Source organism: Theropithecus gelada, chromosome 8 (genome assembly GCF_003255815.1).
Source record: "Theropithecus gelada isolate Dixy chromosome 8, Tgel_1.0, whole genome shotgun sequence".
In the NCBI taxonomy this organism is placed as follows: Eukaryota; Metazoa; Chordata; class Mammalia; order Primates; family Cercopithecidae; genus Theropithecus; species Theropithecus gelada.
In genome coordinates, this window is record NC_037676.1 from 28,887,447 (window position 1) to 28,915,418 (window position 27,972).

A 27,972-nucleotide genomic window follows, 5' to 3' on the forward strand; every position below is an offset into this window, starting at 1 on the left:
AGCGATCCTCCTGCCTCGGCCTTTCGGCCTCCCAAAGTGCTGGCCTGTGCCCAGCCAACGGCTGTTCCAAATTAGGGTCTACGGCCCCGCACCGCTGCCACGCACAGTCCTGTGCGCCCAGACTCGACGCAAACAACAGCCGCAAGCTTCCCTGACCCCGCCCCGCAGAGTCCTCGCCCCACCCCGGCTCCACCCCTCTCCCAACCCTGCCAGGCTCTCCAATCGCGTGTGGAATTATCGCTCTACCCAGGCGGTGGTGTCGATCTCCGCTCCAATTGGGGCCGTACCATGGCGGAGAAGACTCAAAAGAGGTGGGTCTGCTGCTTGAGAAAAGCCCTTTCTCAGCTTTGCGTAGGGGTGGAACCTGTTCCTGGTCGCCAATGGTGGCGACTCAGAGGGTGTCTCATCCTGAGCCTTCGGGCTGAAGGTACCTCAAGTCCAGACCTGGCGTCCACTGAGGGAGGGGGCTACGGAGTGGGGGCGGGGAGGGCTGAGAAGGGACACGGAGTCACCGCCTGGAAGGTTTTTGTTCCTGTCTGTCCTTCCCTCCCCGCAGGCGCCTGCGCAGAGGGGGTCTCCCGGCGGGGCTGCGAGGAGAGGGTGACGTCAGCTTTTTCTTGGGGCGCAGGGGGAGGCGGGCTCCCTTCTTCCGCATGATCGGCGGTGCTTGGGGCGGCTGTACCCCACGGCTTGGCGCTGGATTCTCTGCTGCATGTTGCGAGACCCCCACCCCAGTGCTGGCCGCACCCCAGGCCCTTCCTGTCTCTGGAGGGTGGGGTGTGTAAAGGGATTTACGGTCGCTGTCAGAAGGGCGGCCGCGCCTGGAACTGTGACACGCACGCACACACACACACTATATATTAAGATGCAGGGAGTACATGCGCAGATTTGTTGCACAGATATATTGCGTAATGGTGAAGTTTGGGCTTCTAGTGTACTTATCACCCAAATAGTGAACGTTGTACCCGATGGGTAATTTTTCAGCCCTCACACCCCTCCTACCCTCGCTGCTTTTAGAGTCCCCAGTGTCTGTTATTTCCCTCTTTATGTTTCTGTGTACTCATTTTAGCTCCAACTTAAAAGTGAGAACATGTGCATTTGATTTTGTTTCTGAGTTATTTCATACCGTAATGGCCTCCAGTTCCATCCATGTTGTTGCAAAAGACATGATTCCTTTCTTTTTTATGGCTCTGTAGTATTGCATCGTATAGATACACATTTCCTTTATCCAGTCATCCGTTGATGAACACTTAGGTTGATTCCATACTTTCCTATTGTGAGTAGTACAGTGATAATCAAAGGAGTTTAATTGTCTTTTTAGTACGATGGTTTTCTTTGAGTAGATCCTGGGTCGAATGGTAGTTTCATTTGGATTAGTAGTTCTATATGAATTGCTGGGTCCAATGGTACTACTGTCTTTAGTCCTTTGAGAAGTCACCACACTATTTTCAATAGATGAACTAATTTACATTCCCACCAATAGTGTATAAGCTTAGAACTGTGACATTTTCTGCCAGGCATGGAGTGAACAAGCTCCTTTGTAAACATGTGGGGACTGCAATGGGGAGGGCGATTTTGGCTTCTTCTCCGGTAGTCTTCATTGCTGGGGTCTCTTGGTGGCTGTTGGTGGCTGGGATGACACAAGTGCAAAAGTAAAGCCGTTTCGAACAGCAGCAGTGTTGAGCTCCCTCTGCTGACTCTTTTTGACAAAGAAAACTGACATTGTTTCTGGTGCCGTAAATTAAAATTTAGATTTTTCTTCCATTTAAGCAGATGCTCTATAATTTTTTTTTTGTAAGCTAAAGAGGAACAGATGTGTTATAAATATTATGTGCAGTAGATAGTAGCTTACAGTGAAGATGAAGGTGTTGTTGACTTGTTACTTTAACAGATCTGAGGTTAAGTCTTGCCCTCCCATCTGCCGGCTCACCTCTCTGCTCCCACCACTCCGAGATACAGAGGGGTCCTTGCAGAGATATTGGGACCACGTTTTAGTTGGCCTAGTTGGTGAATTAATTCTTCCCTCCCCCACTGAGAAGTGTGCTGATTGTGATGCAAGCATTACCTGGGATCTCTCCCTTGGGCGTAAAACTGAAGGCAGGGGGCACTTGTGAGTCTCTCCTACTCTCAGTTGCCCAGGACAAGTTAAATGTTAGATAATGCTCTTTTCATAATGAGAAGGAAGCTGAGGAAATGGAAAATTGCAATGAGAAATAAGGTCTAAAACAAGAGACATTTTATAGAGGCTAATTTATTTGACCAGGGCTTAATAAAACTGCATATTTTACCATAAAAACCCACTTTAAGTGAAAAGTGTCGGAGAAATGACATTTACAGATGGTGATACATTCAAGGACAGTGTCATTCATTTATCATGGAAAAACATCTGGAGTGACAGGATGTTTCCAGAAAACTTTCAACTAGAAGAGAGATGACTGATTTCAGGACAGTGATGCCCCAGGAATGAACTCTGCTCCAAGAAATTTCTAGTCTCTGAATTTCAGTTTTTTCTGTAATGTGAGAGGGTTAGACCAGGTGATTTTCTGCTTTTACTAAAGTTTTCTTTCTTTTACTTTCTTCTAATTTCTTTCTTCTAATCTTACTAAAATCTTTCTTCTCCAATACAGTAGGAGGGCTACATATTTTCTGTTATTTCAGCAGATTGACTTTTTTTTTTTTTTTTGAGACAGAGTCGCTCAGGTTGGAGTGCAGTGAAAGCTTTGCACCATGCCTGGTTCCTTTTTTTTTTTTTTGTGAGAGGGAGTCTCACTCTGTTGCCCAGGCTGGAGTGCAGTGATGCAATCTCAGCTCACTGCAACCTTTGCCTCCCGGGTTCAAGCTATCATCCTGCTTCAGTCTCCCGAGTAGCTGGGACTACAGGTGCCCATGACCACACCTGGCCAATTTTTGTATTTTTAGTAGAGACGGGGTTTCGCCATGTTGGCCAGGCTGGTCTCAAACTCCTGACCTCAAGGAATATGCCCACCTCGGCCTTCCAAAGTGCTGGGATTACAGGCGTGAGCCACTGCACCTAGCCCAAATTGACTCTTGACAGGCTGTATCACCCAGAAGGACCATTGGTAGGATTTCATTGATTTATGCCTTATAAAAAGTCAGAGCCTGACAAAATGATGGAAACAGCTGGAGCTGTGTCTATTCTCAAAACCATTTCTTGAAGGTAGACTCAGGGATTATTTTTTCTATCTGATACCTTATTTTTTTCTTAGAGCTTTAAAAATACATTGTGGTGTGAAGATTTGTCCACCCTAAATTGTGGAAGAAAAATTTGTGTATGTCTTTTTTTTTTTAGTTCATCACACTAGTAGGGAAATTGGTACAATCTGAAAAATAGTTTTCATCTTACTTTGCATGTATATTAGGGAATACTTTGGGGTAAGATTCTGGCATAGAAATGATGGAGAGTCATGTTAATGAAAGAATTTTTACCCTTCTGACTCTCGCAGCTGTATTTTTAGAACTCTCTTATGAGCTTCAAAATCTGTATTTTCAGTCGCTTATTGGGCATATCTGGTGACTATTCCATAGATACCTCAGACTGAGTTTATCTAAAATTTAGCCAAATGACTTTTTTCTCTGAAATCTGCCCCTCCTCCCATAGGCTATTCTCAGATGGTGCCATTAGTTTTCCAGATCAGAAACCTAGAGGCTTTGACTTTGCTCCCTGGCTCCTGACTTTTGGTTAGTTTTCTTTTTCTTTTCTTTTTTCTTTTTTTCCTTCTTGTTTTTTTTTTTTTTTTTTTGAGACAGGGTTTCACTCCATCACCCAGGCTGGAGTGCAGTGATGCGATCTCGGCTCACTGCAACCTCTACCTCCTGGGCTCAAGCAGGCCTCCCGCCTCAGCCCCCCAAGTAGCTGGGAGTACAGGTGTAAGCCACCATACCCAGCTAAGTTTTGTATTTTTTGTAGAGATTGGGTTTTACCATGTGACCCGGGCTGGTTTGGGTTGTTTTTCTGACATAAATGAAGCTGAGTCAGAGCAGCTGATTTTGAGCCCTGGAATTTGAGTTTCCCTCTCCATCAGAAATCATCCCTTCCCAGGAAGGGGACAGGATGGCACCAGTTTCCTTATTTCACTCCATGCCCCTCACCGCCATCCCTCTGTAGTTGATACGGTTTGGCTGTGTCACCACCCAAATCTCATTTTGAATTGTAGTTCCATAATTCCCACATGTTGTGGGAGGGACCAGGTGGAGATAATTGAATCATGGGGGCCATTTCCCCCATCCTGTTCTCATGGTAGTGAGTTAGTTCTCACAAGATCTAATGGTTTTATAAGGGACTTCTCCCTTCACTGGGCACTCATTCTCCTCCTTGCCACCTTGTGAAGAAGGACGTGTTTGCTTCCCCTTCTGCCATGGTTGTGGGTTTCCTGAGGCCTCCCCAGCCATGCTGAACTGTGAGTCAATTAAACCTCTTCCCTTTATAAATTACCCAGTCTCAGATATGCCTTTATTAGCGATGTGAGAACAGACTAATACACTAGTCAAACTTATTTCCCCTCCACAGAGAAGAAAGCAAATATAGTTTGCTCTTTATATCCATGGGTTCCACATCCATGGATTCAACCAACCTCAGATCGAAAATAGGAAAAAAAAATAGTGTCTTTAAACAATACAGTATAACTATTTACATAGCATTTACATTATAGTAGGTATTGTAAATTATCTAGAAATGACAAAGTATGAGAGGATGTGTATAGGCTTTATGCAAATATTGCAGTATTTTATATCAGAGACTTGAACATCTGAGGATTGGTCCGGTAACCAATCTCCCACAGATAATGGATACTGAGGGATGAGACTATACACACTTAATGGTCCTTGGGGCCTGTAACAAGGAATGGGAAGTACCTACCTTCAACGTTGCCTAGAAACCAGATTTTTATTAAATGTGTTTGTTGCCAAGTCTTGTTTCTATTTCCTAGACATACCTGCAGCTTCTCCTATGTGCTACCAGTGCCTTTGGTATGGTTTGGCCCTGTGTCCCCACTCAAATCTCATCTTGAATTATAATGCCCACCTGTTGAGGGAGGGACGCGTAATCCGAGTGATTGGATTATGGGAGTGGTTTCCCCCATGCTGTTCTCGTGATAGTGAGTGAATTCTCACAAGACCTGATGGTTTTATAAATGGTAGTTTTCCCTGCGCTCTCACTGTCTCTGTCCTGCTGCCTTGTGAAGAAGGTGCCTGCTTCCCCTTTACCTTCTGCCATGATTGTAAGTTTCCTGAGGCCTCCCCAGTCATGTGGAACTGTGAGTCAATTAAACTTCTTTCCTTTACAAATTACCCAGTCTCAGGGAAGTTCTGTACAGCTGTGTGAAAACGGACTAACACAGCATTTCAGGCCTGCATTATCTCTGTAGGATTAGATCAGCTGCCTTCCTGACCCCCACCACCGCCAAGTACTTCTTCATACGTATCAATTATCTGCATACCATTTTGTGACATTGTTGGCTTGGGAATGGGAATCCTTCAGTGACTTCTTGCCTACAGGTGCAAATTCAAATCCCTTGTCATGGTGTACAAGCTTGTTCATGGGCTGGTCCTGCTTTTCCTCCCAGCGTTACCTGCTCCCTTTCTCTTCATGACTTTCGTGCTTCTACTCATTCAGTGATGTCTAGCCCGGGAGGGGGAAGAGGTTTTTACTTTGTTACTTACTAGTCTCTGCTTAGATGTATGCATATGGTATTTCAACATAGATAGAATAGATAAAATAATGTTTTAATATTTTTACATAAGTGTTCTTGCACAAACATTTACACTTTTCTTTTCTTTTTTTTTTTTTTTTTGAGATGGAGTCTCGCTCTGTCGCCCAGGCTGAAGTGCAGTGGCACTACCTCGGCTCACTGCAAGCTCTGCCTCCCGGGGTCCTGCCATTCTCCTGCCTCAGCCTCCCCAGTAGCTGGGACTATAGGTGCCCACCACCATGCCCAGCTAATTTTTGTATTTTTAATAGAGACGGAGTTTCGCCATGTTGGCCAGGTTGGTTGGTCTCAAACTCCTGACTTCAGGTGATCCACCTGCCTTGGCCTCCCAAAGTCCTGGGATTACAGGTATGAGCCACCATGCCCAGCCCAAAGTGGAACATTTGGAAATCAAAATTTTGAAAAATCCAAACAAAATTACGAAGACAAAATATCTAAAATGTTAGTGTTATTTCATAGTAGCTGAGAGCAGATTTAACACCATGAATGTCATTGCCATTTAGAAAAATTCTTTTCTTAATGAAAAGAAGTTTCCTAATAACCATCACTGTAATGGAGAAGTCATTTGATGCACTTCCTCATGTCAGCTCATGGTTCAGCTAGTGTCGGTGTTTACATACAGCTTTGTCAAATGAAAGATAACAGCAGAATATAAAAAAGCATCAGTAAGTTATATGGAAATTATTAGTCTTTTGAACAATTTGTACTACAATTTATATTACTTTGTAAAAAGTTTCTCGTGTGTGTATATATATCAGAGTAAATAGAAATATTTGTAAATTTTAAATTTCTAAGTTAGTATTACTTTGCTGGTTGTTAAATAGTATAAATGTATATTTTTTCGCCCTGCCTTTACAAAAATAATGGCATATTATATACTGTCCATTTTCTCACTTCACTTTTTTTTTTACTTTTAACAATATAGCTTGGAGATCATTCCTTTTTTTTTTTTTTTAAGAGATGAGGTCTCACTATGTTGCCCAGACTGGTCTTGAATTCCTGGGCTTAAGCAATTCTCCTTCCTTGGTCTCCCAGAGTGCTGGGATTACAGGTGTAAGCCACTGTGCACAGCCATTCCAAAATCTTGACAAGGGATTATTCATTCTTTTTGATGACCATGTAATAGTCCATAGTATGCCATAATTTATTAACTAATCTTCCACTGATGAATAGGTTGTTTTCAGCTGTTTGCTGTTTAGAAACATGCTGGTATTAAAAGAAAAGGTTCAAAACTCTTCTCAAGCATTTTAATACAATAGCACATGTGATTTGGGATGATGAACAATATACCAATTGAAAAATTTATAATCTATTAAAATCTTACCCTCCTACCATTGACTTTCCATTTTTCCATCTTTTTTTTTTTTTTTTTTTCTGAGATGGAGTTTCACTCTTATTACCCATGCTTGAGTGCAATGGCACAATCTCGGCTCACTGCAACCTCCGCCTCCCGAGTTCAAGCGATTCTCCTGCCTCTGCCTCCCGAGTAGCTGGGATTACAGGTGCCCGCCACCACACCCAGCTAATTTTGTATTTTTAGTAGAGATGGGGTTTCTCCATGTTGGTAAGGCTGGTGTCGAATTCCCAACCTGAGGTGATCCGCCCACCTCGGCCTCCCAAAGTGCTGGGATTACAGGTGTGAGCCACTGCACCTGATCTTTTTTTCCATCATTTTTTTAAACCTTGTTTTCATTACAGTGTCAGTGTAGCTTCTCCAATAGTATTTTTAATCTTACCCCTGGTAAATGTTACCTTTTTCTTGCTACAGTGTGAAGATTGCTCCTGGAGCAGTTGTATGTGTAGAAAGTGAAATCAGAGGAGATGTCACTATCGGTAAGAAAATAGTTTATTTACTGTTTTTCAAGAATTGATGTGATTTAATCTATTTTAGTGCTTTACAATTAGATACTGTCTTCCATGTTTATTTCACGGATGTCCTAGTTTTATTGACAAAACAATGCATTTTCTCCTATGTGTTTAAAATTTCTGAAGGAATACAGTGTGATGGAGGCTGTGTTTAAACTCCTATCTGAAATACTAATGAGGCTGTATAACAAAGTCATTCGTGTATTTGAGAGAGATCTGTTGTGTACCTGCGATGTGCCAGGCACTGTGCTACGGTGCTGCCTTTGTGGAGCTTCGTGGAGAGCGTGGGCCATGGAGTCAACGGACCTGGGCTGCTTTGCTCCTTGCTCCTTTCTTGCTGGGTTACTTTGGACATATTACTTAACCTCTCTAACCTTGATTTTTTTTGCCCCATCTATATAATTGTGTATATCAGGATCAGGTGTGGCTGCATGTAGGGGTGGGTTATACCTGTAGAGGTTTATTCTCTCATATAAAAAGTTTTGAGGTAAGTAATGCAAGGCTGATTAGTTGATTGTCCAGCATGGAGCTCCCGTCCTGTAGGCCAGGAAGTGATGGCTAGAGCACCAGCCGTCATCTTGGATGAGAAAGGGGAGGCATGGAAGCAAAAGGGCATGTGTCCCAGCTGTGAGTCAGCTCCCTTTAAATAGCCTTCCTGAAAGTTCCACACGACCCTCCCCTGCAGCTTGATGTGTCCATGAGATTGTCTTAGCCATGAGACCAAGCTGCAGGGGAGTTTGGGAGATGTAGTCTTAGCTGGTTGCATTGCAGCCGCTAATGAGATCAGGGTTCTATTACAAGGAAAAAGAGGAGAAGAGATATTGGATGGCAATGAGCAATTTTCTTTTTTTTTTTTTTTTGAGACGGAGTCTCGCTCTGCCGCCCAGGCTGGAGTGCAGTGGCCGGATCTCTGCTCACTGCAAGCTCCGCCTCCCGGGTTCACGCCATTCTCCTGCCTCAGCCTCCCGAGTAGCTGGGACTACAGGCGCCCGCCACCGCGCCCGGCTAGTTTTTTGTATTTTTTAGTAGAGACGGGGTTTCGCCATGTTAGCCAGGATGGTCTCGATCTCCTGACCTCGTGATCCGCCCGTCTCGGCCTCCCAAAGTGCTGGGATTACAGGCTTGAGCCACCGCGCCCGGCCCTGAGCAATTTTCATAACATGCAAAATAGTAGTGTCTATCTCTTAGGTTTCTTGAAAGAGAACATGAAAATTGTGAGTAGTGAGCTGTCAATAACCGTTTGCTGTTAACGCGGTCAGATCTTCTCAGTGTAGCCTTGCCCGAGCTCAAGTCTAACATTTTACTTACATGAACTTGACTAAATTCCTCAGACATTTTACTCTGTTCTTTTACCTGGGGTTTGCCTGGATATGGTGCCCTTGCGGTTTTATTGGTGTGAGCTCATTCTTACCAGCAGCCGCATGTCACCTGTATGCTACCAGACTAAAGTGTTCAGTGAACTCTTACACTTTCAGAGAGGAAATACACTTTATTTCCTTAAATGAACAGTTTCTTTAATAGAAAAAAAACCCTGTAATGTCATATTTTTTTTCCAAAAATATCTAAGCCTCCAAACAATTTAGGCATCTTGTCTTATAAAACCAGTGGAGGTTGTGCCAGTATTATGGAACATTGTTAAGAATTTGCCAGGTGCCAGGCGCGGTGGCTCAAGCCTGTAATCCCAGCACTTTGGGAGGCCAAGACGGGCGGATCACGAGCTCAGAAGATCGAGACCATCCTGGCTAACATGTGAAACCCCGTCTCTACTAAAAAATACAAAAAACTAGCCGGGCGAGGTGGCGGGCGCCTGTAGTCCCAGCTACTCAGGAGGCTGAGGCCGGAGAATGGCGTGAACCCGGGAGGCGGAGCTTGCAGTGAGCTGAGATCGCACAACTGCACTCCAGCCTGGGCGACAGAGCGAGACTCCGTCTCAAAAAAAAAAAAAAAAAAAGAATTTGCCAGGTTGGTTAATTTAATTATTTTAAATTGAGATACTTTAAAAATGTAGAAAACGGCCCTGTTTCTTTTCAGTGCTGTGTTAACTCTTTGTCTTTTGTATTACCTAAACCACTTGCAAAGTGTTTATGAAGGAAAATGAGGAGGGCCATGTTTTTTAATTTTTTACAATCTCTGCTGCAGACTGGGACCACATATTTATCAAAATGCTCCTCTGTGTTCTTTTTACTCATCATTTTACTGCATTATAATTGTGGCTATCATCATGATATTCTAGGAATAATACCTTATAGTAGTTTACAACGCATTCTTCAGTTAGAAGGAAAGTAAGACTGAAGTAATTATGTAGATTTTCCCTGGCATTTCTACTTCTTCCCCATTTTACATTTTTTCTTTTTTTTTTTAAATCCCCCAATGTTACAACCACCCTGTTTTTTGTTGTTGTTGTTGTTGTTGTTATTGTTTTGTGACGGGGTCTTGCTATTTTGCCAGGCTAGTCTTAAACTCATGGGCTCAAGCGATCCTCCTGCCTCAGCTTCCCAAAGTGTTGGGATTACAGGTGTGAGCCACCACACCTGGCCCCACAACAACCCCATTTTAAATAACTATATAATGTCTACTATAAGATAGATATATAGATAGTATAGCTACATCTGCAGGCATAAATATACACAGACATTACGTGGGTGGGGGATATGTATTTCAGATTTGAAATAACATCTTTTACAGAAGATTTTCTGGGCTGTAAAGGCATTATCTGTGCAAGGAAGGTAGCTGCCAGTGATTGGTGGACCACTGTCTAGGACTGAGTTTTAGGGGTATCAGGGATCAGTATTCACTTTCCTGTTTCTCCCTCTGGTTTTCACTACGTTGTGCTCCTCCCCCTTCTTTATGCCTCTTATGTTCCTACTTTCCCTACATGTTGAAATTATTTAAGAAAGCAGAGGCCGGAAAGAGTTCAAGACCAGTGTGGAAAATATAGTGGGATAAGAGAGAGAGAGAGGGAAAGGAAGGAAAGGAAAGAAGGAAAAGAGAGAAAGAAAGAGAGGGAAGGGAGGGAGAGAGGAAAGGAAGGGAGAGAGAGAGAGGAAGAGAGAGAGAGAAAGAAAATAAAGAAGGAAGGAAAGAAAGAAAAGGAAAGGAAGAGAAAGAGAAGAAGGAAGGAGAAAAAAGAAAAATTAGCAGAAGGAAGGGAGGGAGGGAAGAAGGAAGGGAAGAATTAGCCGCATGTGGTGGCACGTGCCTGTAGTCCCAGCTACTTGGGAGGGCTCAGTGAGCTATAAGTGCACCACTACACTCCAGCCTGGATGACAGTATGAGACCGTGTCTCAAAAAAAAAATAATAATAATATTACATAAGGAGGTACATTGTTTAAAGCTACTTTCCATCTAGTTTGTTGGTTTGTTTAGAACCAAGGTCTTGTTCTGTTGCCCAGGCTGGAGTGCAGTGGTATGATCATGGCTCACTGCGGTGTCAAACCTCTGCACTCAAGTGATCCTCCCACCTCAGCCTCCAAAGTAGCCAGGTCTACAGCGATGCACCACCACACCTGGCTAATGTTTGTATTTTTGTCCAGGCTGGTCTCAAACTCCTGGCCTCAGTTGATCCTCCTGCCTTGGCCTACCAAAGTTCTGGGATTACAGGTGTAAGTCATTGCTCTTGGCCCTTCAACTAGTTTTTGACCACTAGCTGGTGGTGCACAATTCTGTTAAAATGACATTTTAATACAGATTTTCTTTCTTTCTTTTTCTTTTTTGAGACAGAGTCTGTCTCACTGTGTTGCCCAGGCTGGAGTGCAGTGGTGTGATCTCGGCTCACTGCAACCTTCACCTCCTGGGTTCAAGCGATTCTCGTGTCTCAGCCTCCCAAGTAGCCAGAATTACAGGCATGTGCCACCACACTTGGCTAATTTTTTTTTGTATTTTTAGTAGAGACAGGGTTTCACCATGTTGGTCAGGCTGACTTCAAACTCCTAACCTCAAATGATCCGCCCTTTTCGGCCTCCAAAGTTAACACAGATTTTCGGTGATGGATTATAACATAAGAAGTGGTAATACATTTTTAAGGAAAGAAATACCTAGCGATTTACAGTTTATCACAGCAGATGGCCTCCAAGTGAATACTTATTATATTTACTTTGACCCAGTATTTCGAAACAAGAAAATTTTTGCTCAAATACTGAAGAGAAAAAACTGAATTTTAGAAGTTAAGGAAAATTTGAGGAAAAATGAAGGTTCAGAAGAGTGTTACAGTTACCGATGGTTCTGTCTTCTACAATTCTTGTCTCCTTTTTGTTATGTATGTTTCTTATCTTCAACTGTATAATACGGGAATTTTCCAGAATTGGTATTTAGATAATCATTTTTGTCATTGTTGTATTTGGTATAAAATGTCTCAAGTCTTTTGGCTTCTATTAATTCATTTTTCTGATGTAATGCATCAGATTAAAAAGCTCCTGGGAGATATAATTATAAAAGCAGAGTGGAGATAAGTCATCTGATTACAACTGTCACCACCCTGCTTTATTTTTCATCTTAGGGCTTTTATTGTTGCTTTTGCTTAGTTTATCTGAGTTAAGTAGCAATAAACTGTAGTTTAATTCATAGATTTTTTTCAGGATGTTTTGTGTAATTTTCCATCCTCTAGTCATGTATATTTTTACAAATTATTCCATTCTGAAATATTTTAGGAAGAAAGTAATGTTTTCCTTTGCTATGTTTCAGGCTAATGGAACTTTAAACTCAATCTGTTTTCCTAGAAAAGCAGGTATTTGTTTTTTCAGAGAAACTAGCTGGATGCTTGGAAGTATGGTCCTTAAGCAGAAACCCTATAACTTGAAACTCTGCTGGAGCCTGACCCCCTTATTCAAGGCTGTTGAGAGACAAAGCCTGGGAAAAGTAACAGCCCTCTTGTTAATTATAATTTGGGTAAATAAGGTTTCATAGCATCAAGCCTATTTTTAGTTAGTCTGCCTTAATTCATGGGCCGTGAATTATTTCCCGTAAATCTTTGAGAGCCGAAAACCTTTCTGAAAGGTACCCTGAAGCACAGTCCCATGGTCCATTACAGGGCGAGAGGCTGGGACAGGACTTAGTCAGGACATCAGTATGTGAAGGCAGAATTCTTCACAGTGGAAATGTTTTGTGCTGGAAGCACTTTGTCCCACTTACTTAGTCTCGCTAGGAGAGTTTTAATACAGACCGAAAGCCTCCCTTTCATTGCAGCAATCTTTTTCAGTAAGGCAGAACAGTGGCTTTGACTTGAGAAATTATCACCTATAAAGCACTCTTACAGGTACTTCAGCTTACAGTTCAAGAAAATTGTTTAGTTGTCACAAAAACAGAGCTTAAGGCCTTTTGAATTATTTATTGACAAATGGAAATGTACACAAAGATTGCTTTCTGTGGCAAAGATAGACAGGAAAAGTGTCCTTTACCAGGGAAATGGAAATTGGATGCAAGGAATATCTTTCTGGCTATGTGGCACCAAGCCCAGCCAACCCATTTAGAAAAATAATTCATCAGCCAGTAAGGCAGTTCCAACTCTAGACACGTTTATCCAAACAAGGAGATAAGCCAAATAGGGCTTCAGCACATTTGGTAAGAAAATACACAAACTGCCCTGCCAGAAGGAGCGCCAGGGTTCACAGCAAGCTTTCAAACAGTGTTTTCCATGGTGACAGAGTTTTATTTTTAAAGCACTTGAACCTCAAGACCCTTAAACTTCATGTTGAATTCAGACCCGATCTAGGTATAATAAAAGTGCTCATGGCATCAGAAAAGCATGAAGTGAACCGTGGCCACGTTTCAGTGTGCTATTTCTAATGGTGCTTGAGTTCCTGGGCTCTGGACTCTCTGCTGCCCAACCTCCCATCATCAGACCACACAGACAGAATTACCCGCATCATTCACGGAAATCACAGCCTTCCTTTAAGAAGTTCACCAGGCCAGACGCGGTGGCTCACGCCTTCAATCCTAGCACTTTAGGAGGCCGAGTCGAGCAGATTTCCTGAGTTCAGGAGTTCGAGACCAGCCTGGGCAACACGGTGAAACCCCGTCTCTACTAAAATACAAAAAATTAGCTGGGCGTGGAGGTGGGCGCCTGTAGTCCCAGCTACTTGGGAGGCAGAGGCAGGAGAATTGCTTAAACCTGGGAGGCGGAGGTTGCAGTGAGCTGAGATCTTGCCACTGCACTCCAGCCGGGGCGACAGAGCGAGACTCTGTATCCAAAAAGAAAAAAGTTCACCAAACCAAAATCTTAGCGGTTACATATCCTGAAGTCCGCTTATGCTAACCACTTCAGTCTGTGCCCAGAAAAGACCCACAAGAATTTGAGAGAACCTATTTGATGTATTATTGCCTGTGACATTTGCTGTCACCTCACAATTTAAAGTTGATCTTTTCTCAAACTTTTATTTCAGCCGCTTAACACTGGGACCTGTAGTTTGCAATGCTGCCAGCAGGTGGAGATGGTGTCTAAATCACTGGTCTCACCTAAATGAAGCGGTGCTTTCTCTCCCTCTCTGGACACAGCCCTCAGATTTCTAACCAGGCATTTTCCAGTTACTTGTTTAATAATTATTAATAATGATAAAGACAGTAATAATAATAAAATACCTGCTTGAAATAGTTCACATATTATTTTTTCAATATTGTGTAAGACATCTTACAGGACTTAGGTTTATTTTAATTTTTTTTGTTTGTTTTTTTGAGACAGAGTCTCACTTTGTCACCCAGGCTGGAGTGCAGTAGCGCAATCTCAGCTCACTGCAACCTCTGCCTCCCGGGTTCAAGTGACTCTCCTGCCTCAGCCTCCCAAGTAGCTGGGATTACAGATGCCCGCCACAATGCCCGGCTAATTTTGGTGTTTTAGTAGAGATGGGGTTTCGCCATGTTGCCCAGGCTGGTCTCGAATTCTTGTGCTCAAGTGATCCACCTGCCGTGGTCTCCCAAAGTGCTGGGATTACAGACGTGAGCCACCACGCCTGGCCTATTTTGATTTTTTAAAATGTGTGCTTCTGGTATCTTCTGTGAAAAAAAAGTTTTAAAATTTTTAAAAAGTGTGCTTATTTGTTTGGGTTCTTTATGTAAGAAACATGGATTAGTCATTTTTGAAAGGGAAAAATGAAAGTATCACTTGTTTTCATAAGTTTTAAAGAAACACACAGGTCCCAGGGGTATCTTTGTCTTGTCAAGAGCTACAGCTTGATGACCGGCAGAATATCTAGTGTCTCTGGCTACTTATCTAGCAGTGGCAAAGGATCTGCTTTCTGTCACAGACGTGACGATCACATCCTCCTATCTTTTTTTTTCCCCCTCAGAGAAAAAAAAAAAAAGACATTGTCAGAGACAGTATCTTGCTCTGTCGCCCAGGCTGGAGTACAGTGGTACAATCATTGTTCCCGGTACCCTTGAACCCCTGGACTCAAGCAATCCTCCTGCCTCAGCCTCCCAAGTAATTGGGACCACAGGTGCACCCTACCATAACTGGCCAATTTTTTTTTAATTTTTCATTTTGTAGAGAAGCGGGTGTGACTCATTGCCCTGGCTGGTCTGGAACTCCTGGCCTGAAGTAGTCCTCCCACCTCAGTCTCCTGACGTGCTGGGATTACAGGTGTGAGCCACTGTGCTCAGCCCCATATCTAAGATTTTTAAAGCTAGTTATGGAAAATACTTTCATTAATCTTTTTACTGTCTGATCATGTGGTGTGGAATTTTTCCCCTTGGCTAACAGGAGATATTACCCTGATACCTGAGTAGAGGTGCAAAGCGGTTCTTTTTCTTCTGTGTCCCAGACCAGAACTAGTTATTTTGCTTACTATGAAAAAGTTATGCATTAGCTCTTAGTAGTAAATAGTGATAAATATCCCATTTTTTAAGAACCATGGTCCAGACCCCACAATCCCTCTTTCAAACATTATTTCATATAATCCACATTTCAGCCCAATGAAGTAGGTTACAGATCTCTTCTTTTTATAGATGAGAAAACACGCCTTTGTGAGAGTAAGCACGTCACCTTTAGGTGATAGAGTCCGGTGTCTAGACTTTCTAGACAAGGCGGGGGGTGGGACTGGCTGGGGCTTTGATTACAAAGAACCTAAAAGAGGCAGATTGTGTCCTGTTATCATAGACTATTTTGACATAAAATATAAACCTGGTATGGTGCAAACTATACATTTCAGTTGGTTCCCACAGCTGGAAGCCTTACAGTTTCTCCTTTAAAAGAAATCCACTGCTCATTTCCCTGTCGTTTGGGGCCTCAGCCCCGAAAGTGGTGATGTCTAAAATGCCATTATTAAGGGACCTGTGAAATAAATTATGGTATATTAATATAAAATGAGATACTTTTCAGCCATTAAAAAGAGTATCTATCTAGATATACTTACATGGAAAAATTACCATGAAATAAGCAAATTGTAGAAGAATAGGTACTGTTTCTTGGTTTGAAAGAAGTGTGCTTGAAATGCATATTTTTTTCCAAATCATATTTATTTTTAAACTTTTTAATGAGATATAGCTTATATGGAGTGATATTTACAGATTTTTTTTTTATTGTTTTTTTTTTGAGACGGAGTCTCACTCTGTCACCCAGGCTGAGTGCAGTCGTGTGATCTTGGCTCATGGCAACTTCCGCCTTCCAGGTTCAAGCAATCCTCCCACCTCAGCCTCCTGAGTAGCTCAGACCACAGGTGTGCACCACCCTGCCTGGCTAATTTTTTTGTATTTTTCGTAGGGACAGGGTTTCACCATGTTAGCTAGGCTGGTCCCGAACTGCTGACCTCAAGTGATCCACCCACCTCGGCCTCCCAAAGTGCTGGGATTACAGGCATGAGCCACCGCCCACAGCAGTATTTACATATCTTAAGTGTACAGTGGAGCTTACATCTGGAATAATATACCCCAAATTTTTAAGAGTAGTTACCTCTGGGGAATGAGATTAGCATAAGAAGATCTTTCACTTTTTGCTTTGTTTGAATTTTTTGTAATGATCATGTTATTATATAAATATGTATATAGCTATGTGAATATGTGTGTATATATGCATATATATTTTTTGTTTGTTTTAAATAAAAGATTAGATGCACACATTTACACTCATGTTCAACTTGAGAAGCTTCCCAGGGATCTCAGAGATCCATCCCATCTTCTATCCTGAAATCTTCCATCCTGAATGGGAGAATATGCCTGGGAAATTTTACTTTAAAAGCTGAAGATTTGGAAAGCCAGAAGTGACTGAGAGATCAAGGCCACTCTCTTGTTATTTCTTACCAGACTGTGTGTCCTGATAAGAAATGTTGGGGTGTTGGACTGAGCAGCCTGTTTTAGGCCCCCACCCTCCTTATCAACCTCCAGCAATTCCTCATCAGGAAAAAGAATAGGCGTCCCTGAGGTTCTCTCCAATTCTCTGGGCACCAGAAACACCTCCTTATTTTTAGTACATTTGTGAATGAGTGTATATTAAGCATTCCCAGTTTTCAAGATAAAAAGTTCAAAAGGACAAAAATAACATGTATTTATTTTTGTTGCCCCATATCATATAGTGGGGCATCTCAGCTGTCACAGGCAGATAATAATTATGAATTGACAATTTATATAATTAGGTGGGGCACAGTGGCTCACGTCTGTAATCCCAGCATTTTGGGAGGCTGAGGCAGGAGGATTTCTTGAGGCCAAGTGTTCAAGACCAGCCTGAGCAACATAGTGAGACCCCATCTCTAAAAATTAGCTGGATGTGGTGGCATGTGCCTGTAGTTCCAGCAGCTCAAGAGGCTGAGGCAGGAGGATTGCTTGAGCTCAGGAATTGAAGGCTGGAGGGAGTTATGATCACGCTACTATACTCCGGCCTGGGTGATAGAATGAGACCCTGTCTCTAAAAAAAAAAAACACAAACCAATTTACACAATTGAATACTGAATTTTTTGGACAGTGTCACTTTCCTAATCCCCCACCCCCTCCGTCAACACTTCTGTCCACCCTCCCTTACTTTCAGAGTCAGTTATTTCATCTGCTTGTGTTTACCCATAAAAATTGCCTTGGGGGGGTACATGGGATGGGTATTGGAGAGAGGCTGAAGGAGGCTATGTTTTCCCATCAGTGGTTTCATTATCACCAGAACCCTCAGCCTGTGGTAGATAAAGCTGGGAGGGAGTATGTTAGCATTCCAGGCTCAGGGCGGGGTACTGTGCTGGTGAAGTGAGAGTAATGAGGGCCCTGGCTGTTCCCTTCAATTTGAGACTGGAGGCATCGCCTCGGGGCTCCCCACACCAAAGTCCTAGGACTCCAGTGATCACCTTTGGGTCCTTCTGCTGCCTCCCTTTAACCTTTTCAGCTTTCACTGGTTTGAATCATATCCTGGGCCAGACGGCAGAAGCTGTGCCTCCTTTCAGTAGGTGTGCTCGTAATAGGGACACTGACAGAGGAGCAAAGCTGTTAGATCCCATAATTTCTGACTTCTGTCCACCCATGTTTCTCCTTTTTTTTTTTTTTTTTTTTTTTGAGACAGAGTCTTGCTGTGTCACCCAGGCTAGAGTACAGTGGCATGATCTCAGCTCACTGCAGCCTCTGTTTCCTGGGTTCACACGATTCTCCTGCCTCAGCCTGCCAAGTAGCTGGGACTACAGGCACATACCATCATGCCTGGCTCATTTTAGTATTTTTTGGTAAAGATGAGGTTTTGCCATGTTGGCCAGGCTGATCTCGAACTCCTGACCTCAAGCGATCTGCCCATCTCGGCCTCCATATTTCTTCTTAATTATGTAATAAAAAGACTAATTTGGAGGCATACTCACATAAGAAAGCAGAACATGTTAAGCAAAGAGAGCCTTACCTTGCTGAGGGAAAAGAAGGAATTAATTTTTATTGCCAACTTTGTGTCACATGCTGTGTCTCCCAACATTATCACCCCTAGCCCTTACAGCAACCCTGTGGGACTGGTGTTGTCATCACCTCTGTTTCACCACTGAGATCACGGGAAGCTTCCGAGTGGAGGCTGAGCCAGAGCTGTCTGGCTGTAGTGCCTGTGCCATTCCACTCACATTTGCTTGCAACTTGGCCCTGACTACTGATGATAAAGCCCGGGAGATAGTATCTGTGAAGTACCTAGCTTGGTGCCTGGCACATACTTAGAAAATGTTCCTCCCAACAGCCTCACCCATCCTCAGTCACCTTCCACCCTCCTGTTGGAAGCATAGCCTCCACCACTAATTTCTTCTCAAACTATTTTTAACAGGACCTCGGACAGTGATCCACCCTAAAGCACGAATTATTGCAGAAGCTGGGCCAATAGTGATTGGCGAAGGGAACCTAATAGAAGAACAGGCCCTCATCATAAATGCGTGAGTAAGACTCTTATACATACTGTGAACCAAGGACCATGGGTAATGGTTTTTCTTAATTTTAGCTGTCTGTAAGACCCTTTTCAACAGACATCCAGGATGCTTACTATTTTAGAGCTAGAGAAACATTAACGGTCTTTCTCAACATAAGTAAATAAGCAAACCAAAAACCATATGAGGGAAAAGACTTGTCCAAGATGAGAGAGCTGAGTAGCTGCCTAGAATCTTTGATGCTGGGCCTGGTCATCTTCCCCTTACATGTGGCTTTCTCACCCATTCCTTAAGCAAACATTTCCTGAGCACTTCAAGCCTCCCAGTGCCGTGCCCACCACCCTGCAGAGAGTTTTTTTGGATTTTTCGGTTCTAGCCGAAATGTTATTAGTCATGCCTAAACATGTGAATTTAACTCTAATATATTTTTTCACATGTTTTGCACAGGTGACACCCAGAATTATAGTTGAAAAATGTGGAGTCCTAGAGGCAATTTTTTAACTGTAAAGATTAAAAAATAATAAAATACTAGAACATGTGCATGATCATAGTGAACCAGACTGTAAAACCCATGAATTTTTCATAAACATTTATAAGTTCTTTCTAGATAAAATTTTGGGAAGGAATTCAAGTTTATACCTAATTTATAGCAACCGTGTATGGAATTTGTAAGAAAGACCTTGGGAAAATATTTAACTGTCAGAAAAAGACTGATTTAATGCTTACTTAGAATTTAAAATACATTTGGCACCTTCAGTGTAAGTCAATTAACAGCAGCTATATTCTGCAGTAACTCAACTGTCAGAGATAAAACACCATTTAAAAATGGCATCCTCTTCTTAGAACACAAACATTTTATCTTCCAAGTATTTCAACTAGCTAATAGCAATAATTATTTTATGTGAATATCTGTTTATGTTTCACAATCCCAAATAATTATTAAGAGTGGAAAATTTTCAAGTTAGGCATGATTTTGATTCTAGTTAACAGCCTAAAAAGATAGCTAGCATCTTTTTTCCTTAGTCCTGGAGAAGACCCACTGGACTTTGAATTTAAAAAATAAACTAAAGTAGGCCGGGCGTGGTGGCTCACACGGGTAATCCCAGCACTTTGGGAGGCCAAGGCAGATGGATCATGAATGAGGTCAGGAGTTCAGACCAGCCTGACCAATATGGTGAAACCCCGTCTCTACTGAAAATACAAAAAAAAATTAGCCGGGCATGGTGGCACCCCACCTTGTAGTCCCAGCTACTTGGAAGACTGAGGCAGGAGAATCACTTGAAGCTGGGAGGCAGAGGTTGCAGTGAGCCAAGATTGTGCCACTGTACTCCAGCCTGAGTGACACAGCAAGACTCCGTCTCAAAAAATATAATAAACTAAAATAAATAAACTAAGGAAGGCTGTTCTTCTCTACACACCAATGACTTCTTCATTTTTCAGTAGCTCTCTTCAACTCAAAATCAAGCCTGCTCTAGCATACAGGATGAATGAATGACTTAAATTAAGAAATAACTTACATAGGCTGGGCGTGGTGGCTCACACCTGTAATCCCAGCACTTTGGGAGGCCCTGACTAGTGGATCACCTGAGATCAGTTCGAGACCAGCCTGGGCAACATGGTGAAACCCCATCTCTACAAAAATACAAAAATTAGCCGGGCCTAGTGGCACGTGCCTGTAGTCCCAGCTACTTGAGAGGCTGAGGCAGGAGAATCTCTTGAACCCGGGAGATGGAGGTTGCAGTGAGCCAAGATGGCGCCACCGCACCAGCCTGGGTGATAGAGTGAGATTCCATATCCAAAAAAAAAAACAACAACAACAAAAAAAGAAATAACTTACATAGTCATATCTTTTAAGCTTGATGTAGGTAAAATTTAAAGAATTAACCAACGGCCGGGCGCAGTGGCTCAAGCCTGTAATCCCAGCACTTTGGGAGGCCGAGACGGGCGGATCACGAGGTCAGGAGATTGAGACCAGCCTGGCTAACACAGTGAAACCCCGTCTCTACCAAAAAAATACAAAAAACTAGCTGGGCGAGGTGGCAGGCGCCTGTAGTCCCAGCTACTCGGGAGGCTGAGGCAGGAGAATGGCATAGACCCGGGAGGCGGAGCTTGCAGTGAGCTGAGATCCGGCCACTGCACTCCAGCCTGGGCAACATAGCAAGACTCCATCTCAAAAAAAAAAAAAAAAAAAAAACCAAAATTCGAAAATAGGAAGAAAATTGCTCATCGTGTTACTGACTTTTTGGATGATTTGTTTCTTCTTTTTACAGTTACCCAGATAATATCACTCCTGACACCAAAGATCCAGAACCAAAACCTATGATCATTGGCACCAATAATGTGTTTGAAGTTGGCTGTTGTATCCTTTACAATAATCTACCATAAATAATTCCCAGCTGTCCTTTGGTACCTAAGTCTTCTGTAGAAATTGTAAAACTGTCACAATTTGGCTATCAAATATACTTACAGTCATAATATATATTATATTTTTAAAAGTAGGTCATCCAGGCTGGGTGCGGTGGCTCATGCCTGTAATCCCAGCACTGTGGGAGGCCAAAGTGGGCAGATCACTTGAGGCCAGGAGTTCAAGACCAGCCTGGCCAACATGTTGAAACCCTATCTCTACTATTAAAAAAAAAAAATTAAAAAATTAGCTGGGTACGGTGGCACATGCCTGAAATTCCAGCTACTCAGGAAGCTGAGGCAGGAGAATCGCTTGAACTCAGGGGGCGGAGGTTGCAGTGAGCCAAGATTGTGCCACTGTACTCCAGCCTGGGTGACAGAGCGAGACTCCATCTCAAAAAAGAATAAAAATAAAAATAAATAAAAGTAGGTCACCTAGCTCTTTGAACAGACTTTTTGAATAGTATATATGTTTAAAATGGTCCCTTCTGTTCCTGTAAATAAGTCAATAGAGTAAAGTAAGTATGCCGTTTTTAGACAAACGCAGACACACACGTATCTTTAGCTCAGCACTTTGAAAGTAACCACTTTTGCTGGTTGACAGGTAGCAATGGCTGAGTGACAATAAACATAGAAATAGCAATGCTGGCTTCCTTCTTGATTCAAGAATCCCAACTTTGTCAGTGTGTCTCCTACATAGTTTTAGGTAGACAACACATTGTCTGATTCAAGAAAATGGTGTGTAGGGGTGAAAATATTCCATTATTCATGTGTTGTCTTTCCCCCTCCCCCAGAATGTCTCCAGTTCTTTTGCTTAGTTTAGTACTCTAAAAAGATAGTAAAATCAGGCCAGGCGCGGTGGCTCATGCCTGTAATCCCAGCACTTTGGGAGGCCGAGGCGGGCGGATTACCCGAGGTTGGGAGTTTGAGGCCAGCCTGACCAACATGGAGAAACCCCGTCTCTACTAAAAACACAAAATTAGCCGGGCATGATGGTGCATGCCTGTAATCCTAGCTACTCGGGAGGCTGAGGCAGGAGACTCACTTGAACCTGGGAGGCGGAGGTTGTGGTGAGTCGAGATTACGCCATTGTACTCCAGCCTGGGCAATGAGTGAAACGAAACTCCGTCTCAAAAAGATTAAAAAAAAAAAAAAAAAAAAAGATAGTAAAATCTTATGACGTCAGCAAAACATACAATATATAGTAGAAAATATTTACGAGGAAAAATCTAAATGTTCAACGATAGCAAGATATTTAAATAAATTGAACTATAAGCATAAAACCACTAGGACCATTAAGCAGTCATTTAAAATTATGTTTTCAAAGATTTTACTTTATCTTTTTTGAGACAGGATCTTGCTCTGTCACCCAGGTTGGCATGCAGTGGCATAATCATAGCTTACTGCAGCCTCAGCTCCCAGACTCAAGCAATCCTCCCATCTCAGCCTCCCAAGTAGCTGGGATTATAGGTGCACACCACCGTGCCCAGCTAATTTTACTTTTGGTAGAGATGATGTCTCACTCTGTTGCCCAAGCTAGTCCTTGAACCCGTAGGCTCAAGCAATCCTCCCACCTTGGCCTCCCAGAGTGCTGGGGTTACAGATGTGAGCCACCCTCCCTGGCCTAAAGATTTTAATAGCGTGGAATAATGCTTGCAAATTTAAGTGAACTGAATAAGCTATAAAAGTTTATACAGTTTGATTCCCACTTATATACAGGAAATTCTATATATTTATATAAAGATATATCAAACTTTTAACAGTGTTTAAGTGATTGGGTGATGGATAATTTTAATTATCTTGAAACAATTATGAAAATACTCATAAAATCAGAGTATAAGGACTAGTTTCTTCAAAAACACAAATCATTTATTTATACCTAGAGATATTTATGTTTAAAGATTAAACCGTTACCACAGATTGCCCAGAGCAAAGAGTTCTGGCAAGGGTGAGCCTGCATGGCCCGTCTGACACCCCTGTCCTCTGTCCCAGTGCAATATAAAAACATACTATGTTAGTGGGGACTAAAGGTGAACATATTTATAGTATTTACCTAACTCTGGCTTACAGATTCCCAAGCTATGAAGATGGGAGATAATAATGTCATTGAATCAAAAGGTAAGCTACTTTCAGAGTTTTATTGTCAAAGCAGTGACCTCTTTTCTCTTTGTGTTGTCCTGGGAAACAACCTAATACAAACTGGCAAGGTGGTGTGCTTGGAAGGGGGCTACAATAGCTAGCAAACTAATTCTTTGCCACTAAGGAACCTAATCTGGTTATATGGTTGTCTGGTAATGTTAAATACATTAAATTTAAAATCAGCTGTGTACAGGATTGAATTAAACCATAAAGTTTAAATGAAAGATTCGGAAAAGATTTCTACTAAATACTAGTCCCTGAAATTTTAGTTGGTTAGTGTTGTTGTAGAATTAAAGGAGGGGAAAAATCACAGTGTCTCTAGCAGTTGCTTTCTTTAATTTCAGGAATACTTTTCCCTAACCAATCAGAAACCAGTATCATGAGCTTGTAAGTGGGACCAGACAGGAGATTATGTAAAGTCAGTGTTACTACTGGGAAGCAACTTCAAGAGCTTGTCCCACCAAGGTCCAGAAAGAACCTGGATGATGCCAGTTCTTTAGAATAGTGGGTTATCTTTCTTGGTCCTGAGTGGCATGAAAGAAAATGCTGCTTTTTAAAATAATAAAATGATACTTTGTGTTAATCTACTTAATGACTTTTATTTTAATTTGGATTATCAATTATCACTATTATCATCAGCATTTTCTGTTTATTTTATGCTTACTGTGTTTCAAACCTGTGCTCATCACTTTACATCTGTTATTGCATTATTCCTTAAACTGTGAGGTAGAGTGGCCTCTTCGTTTTATAGATGAACTTGAGCTTAGAGACTTTGCAGTGACTTTCCCAAGGTCACACAAATAGCAGCAGAGCTCCATTTTGAATCCATCTGACCCTGGCTTGTACTGCCTGCCTCTGTGTTGTCCATACAAACTCCAAACTGATGTATTTTCTTTAACTTTTTTCTTAAGGCCAGTTTACATTTTTATACCTAAATCATCTTAGGAAAAAAAGTGTTGCAATCATTTGATGTCTTAAGTTGCAGTTCTTTCTATGTTTTTATTACAGCATATGTAGGCAGAAATGTAATACTGACAAGTGGCTGCATCATTGGGGCTTGTTGCAACCTAAATACATTTGAAGTCATCCCTGAGAATACGGTGATCTATGGTGCAGACTGCCTTCGTCGGGTGCAGACTGAGCGACCACAGGTACTAGAACCTCTCTTTAAAAAGAGTTCTATCTGCTAATTTTCCCAAAATACAATGTAATTGTCTTCATGAGGCAGCAGGTACACTATTTAAGAAGAACATAATTAAAATAAAAGAAGCCAGGCTCAATGACTCATGACTGGAATCCTAGCACTTTGGGAGGCCGAGGCAGGAGGATGACTTGAGGCCAGGAATTTAAGACCAGCCTGGGCAACATAGTGAGACTCTGTCTCTACAAAAACTAGAAAAACTTAGCCACATGTGGTGGGGCATGACTATAGCCCAGCTACTGAGGAGGCTGAGGTGGGAAGATAATGCTTGAGTGTGAGATTACCGTGAACCATGATCATGCCACTGCACTCCAGCCTGAGCAACAGAGACCCCAACTCAAAAAATAAATAAATAAAACAATGAGAAACATCCCGAAAAACCAGGATTTAATTGCAGTTCAATTATTTAGTCTTTAGGTTAATATCAAAAATATATACAAGGATGACGATGACAGGTCAGTTATGAGAAAAGATCCAGAAATGTTACTCTTGGTCTCATGCATTGTCACTGACAATGCATAAACAAACCGTACAAGCCATACTGATTTACTCCTAAAATATCAGTCTTCAAAGTTAAGGAATGACCATACTACATTTATCCTGTGCCTCTACCTGGGGTGTGTCTATTTAGTTTATTGCCATAGCTTCATAATAAACACAGTTTGTGAATAAGAAAGTATGTTTGTATATTTTCCTGGCTTGAAAAATTATCTCCTCCTAGAAACTCAGATCAAGAATAATGTCGAGTAAATATTTGGAGTTTAATATTAGAGTAGGAGATGAAAAAGGGCATTTGGGCTTCCTTTGGACATAAGACATCTGTATTGCAGTTTTGAGCCTCATTGCTTGGCACATTCGATATATATTTCTTCAGTTACCTAGCCTCCTTTTCTTCCCACCAAAGAAAATAGTTTCAAGCACTGTGGGAGGCCAAGGCAGGCAGATCACTGGAGCCCAGGAAGGAGTTCAAGACCAACCTGGGCAACATCATGAGACCCCATCGCTACAAAAAATAAAAAATCATCAGTTGGGCCTGGTGGCATTCACCTGTAGTCCCAGCGACTTGGGAGACTGAGGTGGGAGAATCGCTTGAGCCCAGGAGGTCAGGGCTGCAGTAAGCTCTGTACCACTGCACTCCAGCCTGGCTGACAGAGTGAGGATCTGTCGCAAAAAAAGAAAAAAAAAAAGAATGGTTTCAAAACATAACTATGCCTCTGATTCTTAGCCATATTTTATCAGGAATCAAAACTCCAGTTCTTTCTGGGTTACTCTAGTTCTGTAATGTTTGGCTTCATTATTATTATTATTATAAGCAAGTATTACTCTATAGACTAAAAAGGAAATAACGCCAAATCTAGTCATTTTTTTACTTTCTACATAACAGCAAAAATGACTGAAGACTGGGAAATGAAGCTGGTGTTGAGGAAGGGAGATTAGAATTAAGTGAGCAAGAATATCTGAAACTTATTATTTTATAATATGCAATATTGTCTTCCACATTTCACTGATCATAAGGACTATATAGAGGTCTTTATTAAAAATAAAGATTCCCCAGACTTATTGAGTCACAGTGCTAGGGCAGGGGCCTAGAAAGCTATATTTTTTACAAGTATTGCAGTGAGTTTTACAATCAGGAAAATCTGGGCAGTACTAATATATGAAGAATGAAGATCAGACAGGTGTATCCAAGTACACCTCAGCTGTGTGGCTCTGTAGGTCACGTGGAAAACAAAATACTATGGGTGTTTTACTTATGTGGTCTTCTGTAATTGGAACTTTTTAACTTTTCAGAAGCCAAGATGAAATCTACAAAAGCGAGTTTGAAAAGTGACTTCTGTATATTTTTATATAAATATATAAAATCTGTTGGCTTTTTCTTGTAACCAGACTTAGCATATGTTCATTATAAATTTTAAAAAAACGAGCAGGTAAGCAAAATTGAGTCAATGAAAATCACCTATAATTCCACAACTTATTTATTAATAACCATTGCTACCTGGAACTTTTTTTTTTTTTTTTTGAGACAGGGTCTGGCTCTGTCACCCAGGCTGTAGTGCAGTGGCGCAATCATGGCTCACTGCAGCCTCAACCTCCTGGGCTCAATCCACTTGCACCCCCGCCGCCCTGCTTCCACCTCAGCCTCCTGAGTAGCTATGACTACAGGGGCGTGCCACCACACACAGCTAATTTTTAAATTTTTTGTAGTGACAAGATCTCCCTATGTTGCTCAGGTGGTCTGGAACTCCTGGGCTCTAATCATCATCCTCTCTGGGCCTCCCAAAGTGCAGAGATTACAGGCATGAGCCACCACGCCTGGTCGCTGCGTGGTACTCTTGACTTTGCTTTCTGCCAGCCAGCCTTAATTACCTTATCTTTTTAGCCCCAGACACTACAGCTGGATTTCTTGATGAAAATCTTGCCAAATTACCACCACCTAAAGAAGACTATGAAAGGAAGCTCAACTCCAGTAAAGAACTAAGAACAGTATATGACATGAAGATAACATTTTGTCTTTGACCACTGTCTTTTGGATGGGCCCACAGTGTTTATGCACTCTTAACAACGCACAGAATAATATGTGTTCACTGTATTTTGTAAAATTGGGTTGAGAGGAAACTAATGGAGTTTCATTGTAACTGTCCTTTGTAATTTATATAAATGTATTATTTTCAAATATCCTTGCTTCTTTTCTGATAATTTACAGATTTAGCTTTTCTTTTGTTGTATAAACTGCTGCCACAAATTTTAGTTATGTGAAAGACTACCATGACAAGAAAAGACATACTGTTATGTATTTACATTCTAGCATAGACTAAACTGAATAAAAAAGCTGATAACGGCGCCTTTAGTGGGCATAATCAGGTTTTCTATTTGAATTAATCTTTTCTCTTAATTTTTATTATGTACTAGTTGTATTAAAGCTAATGTGTTTACTTTTTCCTCTTGTGGATTTGTAGCTGTTTAAAATTTCAGGTGAAATTTCAGTAGCTATTGAATTAATTTAGACTTCACTTTGTTTTTAAGAAAAATACAGTTTTTTTCTTTTTGGTAAAACAAAAGTAATCAGGGAAAGATGTCTTCAGTAGAATACAAATGAGTGGCATTCTTGGGTTTCTGAGGACAATGAAATGAAAAGAAATTTTGAAATTTATACAAGTTTCTGAAATTGTTAATATTTTAGCATAGTACTAATCACTCATCATTGAGCTTTATTATTCTATTGTCTGTAGTGAGCAAGATGTTGAGAATTTTATAATTCCAAATTTTCAAAGTAATTCAAGTATACATTTACTGGAACATACTTCTCAACTTTTGAATTAGTAGGTATTGACTAATACTAAGATACTAAAATACT

General features: G+C 41.7%; 1 protein-coding gene across 1 annotated transcript; it reads left to right on the top strand.

The window, feature by feature from the left end:
• Nucleotides 1-82: 82 nt before the first annotated feature.
• On the top strand, nucleotides 83-27,555 carry DCTN6 (dynactin subunit 6). Its single transcript, XM_025393448.1, has 7 exons — nucleotides 83-311; nucleotides 7,495-7,559; nucleotides 18,778-18,883; nucleotides 21,145-21,233; nucleotides 23,348-23,395; nucleotides 24,425-24,567; nucleotides 26,998-27,555. Exons 1-7 carry the CDS (start codon nucleotides 289-291, stop codon nucleotides 27,094-27,096), a joined length of 573 nt encoding a protein of 190 aa, XP_025249233.1. The 5' UTR covers nucleotides 83-288; the 3' UTR covers nucleotides 27,097-27,555.
• Nucleotides 27,556-27,972: the final 417 nt, after the last annotated feature.

Coding starts and splice junctions, on each gene's coding strand:
- DCTN6 (XM_025393448.1), top strand. CDS start 289: ATGGCGGAGAAGACTCAAAAGAG. Junction 7,560..18,777: donor CAGAGGAGATGTCACTATCG/GTAAGAAAATAG, acceptor TATTTTTAACAG/GACCTCGGACAGTGATCCAC. Junction 21,234..23,347: donor TGTGTTTGAAGTTGGCTGTT/GTATCCTTTACA, acceptor TCTGGCTTACAG/ATTCCCAAGCTATGAAGATG.